At 56.6% G+C, this 2,200-nt stretch overlaps 1 protein-coding gene across 1 annotated transcript; it reads left to right on the forward strand.

The window, feature by feature from the left end:
• Positions 1–563: 563 nt before the first annotated feature.
• On the forward strand, positions 564–876 carry SPRG_18507 (hypothetical protein; the record flags this gene model as incomplete). Its single annotated transcript, XM_012357948.1, has 1 exon — positions 564–876. A coding segment is annotated over one exon (313 nt), but the record flags the coding sequence as incomplete, so codon positions are not given.
• Between the last annotated feature and the right edge of the window lie 1,324 nt (positions 877–2,200).

A 2,200-nucleotide genomic window follows, 5' to 3' on the forward strand; every position in this document is an offset into this window, starting at 1 on the left:
GTCTGAGCTACATTAGCATCGGATTAGACGCGCCAAGTGCCTCGACCGTTCGCAAGTGTGCTTGGATGATGGCGCTCGTGCTTCAAGTCGCCGAGGCCGACCGAACGCGGAATCCCTGTGTGCTCTTGACGCCAGACGCGATGTACCGCGTCTGCGCCGGCTTGCGTCGATGGACCGACGACTATATCGTTTGCGCAACGCTCGAAGTGCTTTGCATCCGGTTGCATCAAATGGAAGCGAGCTACGAGCAGCACCGACGTGAGCACCGAAAAAATCACAGCGCGTCGCGCCTCGTGGAACCGCTCGTGTCGAGGGTTCAATTCCGCGTGCGTGGCTTGGCGGGTCTCCGCGTGACACCGAACGACAGCTATCCCACCGCAAGTCACCTCGCATTGGCTCGTAGCGAGCGGCCTCAGCGCCCTCTGAGGGCTGCTTGCAATCGGTTGTGCTTGTCTACAATACAGAGCGTCGCGACCGAGACAACGCCGCGCTCGACGTCCTCGCTTCCCGAGATCGTCATGGTAGTCGACCTTCTCGAATCTGTCGAGTTCAAGCCGAGCAGCATGGACCGTGCTTCGAAACGATCGCTGGAGCGCACCGAGGGCTTGAGCCTCGTGGCGCCTTCTGTCCTCAAGGAAGTCGAGTACCGACGGGCAACACGACGGGAGCTCGTGGTGCTGCTCCGCCGAACGCAAGCTTTGCATGAGGCAGCGCAGACGCCAGACTTAAGGATGCGAGGACGCAATGGCCCAGCACATCGCCGCTCCCGCGCGTACGACCTCGCCGAGGCGCAAATGTCCCTCGTTACGCTCTTCTCCAGCGCAAAACGATGTGCGCTGGACGACTACGTGGCCAACGGTCTTGATGACGCGCTGCGTACATTTTTTGAAGCCAACATTCGGCCACTCCTCGATAACACGACGCTAAAACTACCGCGCGAGCACAAGCGGTGGTGGCCTCGCACATAGCGTCGTCGTCTCTCGCGCGTAGCCCATTGAAATGCACCGGTCGGAGCCATTGTTTCGGTCGTGACCAGTGGGACTCTGCGATAATCAAATAGCATCCCCGTGTCTGGTTTCACCCGCGAGAAGAACCGAGCCCCATGCAGGGGTACGTACATTATTATGTACCCCTGGCCCCATGCGCCCGCGTCCCAGATCCTCCCTCAAGGTTTCCATTAGGGCTAGGTTTAGCTCGATGTAAGCTGCGTGCATCCTTAGTTCTCAATTTCTTCTCGTCGACGCGCACCAGCCTCCAACACGGACGCCACCGACAGATTTTAACTGGTTTGGGTGAGCCATTCTTGATGCAAGCAAAAACGACTCGCAAGGGTGACGCCCCGACATGCATTTACTAACTTGTAGTATGCGAGCACCAAGTGCTTGGCCGTCATTGGAGAGGTGGAGGCACTACGGGACGGCTCCAGTTCGGAAGAGAAGATCTTCGCCTGGAATGGAGCCCGCCACGATAGCGCGATGCCACTGCGTGTCGACGACATGTTGGTGAACTTGTCTGAAGGATCTTTTTTCGATGTTGAGACCTTGCGTTGGCCTGCTTGACAGAATCGATCCACGTTTGGTAGTTGTTTGGGTGGACACAGCGGTGGCGATATGAGCTGAAGAATTGCACTTGGCCACAAAGTTGACTGTACCAAGCGTCGTATCCGGCTGCGCAAAGTGGCATCGACACCTTCTTGCTCACGATCGCCATGCTCGAGTCTACCTTGTCCTTGCCCTTTGTACCGTTTCATCAGAAACCGTTTTAGACGTGCATTTAATTAGTGCTTTTACCTCGTACGCAGCTCCCTCCAACGACCCAGTATTGGCTCCCACTCTTATCCGCCGTCATGTATACCATTTGAAGCATTTACACATGCGAAGACGCTTTGTTTTGGATGCGGTTCTCGCTCACTTCGATTGGACCGCAGACACATTGGATGGATACATCGATGCTTTTGGATTACTAGTGTCCGTGTTGTTTCATGAGCATGAGAATAGCGCGAAACGCTGCATTTTTGAAAAGAAAGTCCGCTGCGGACAGCATGGCCACGTGCTACGCATCGCCCAACACGACGTGCTCGACAGCCGTTTGGCCCACTTGCGGGTACAGCTGGCTGCTACAGACCCCCGTCGTGCTCCTCTGGGGCGTGTGGCTCATGGGGGGCGGCCGGCTTCTGCTCTATTACCAATATGCTGCGCGG

The sequence above is a fragment of the Saprolegnia parasitica genome (assembly GCF_000151545.1).
Source record: "Saprolegnia parasitica CBS 223.65 unplaced genomic scaffold supercont2.1258, whole genome shotgun sequence".
NCBI classification, from domain to species: domain Eukaryota; phylum Oomycota; class Saprolegniomycetes; order Saprolegniales; family Saprolegniaceae; genus Saprolegnia; species Saprolegnia parasitica.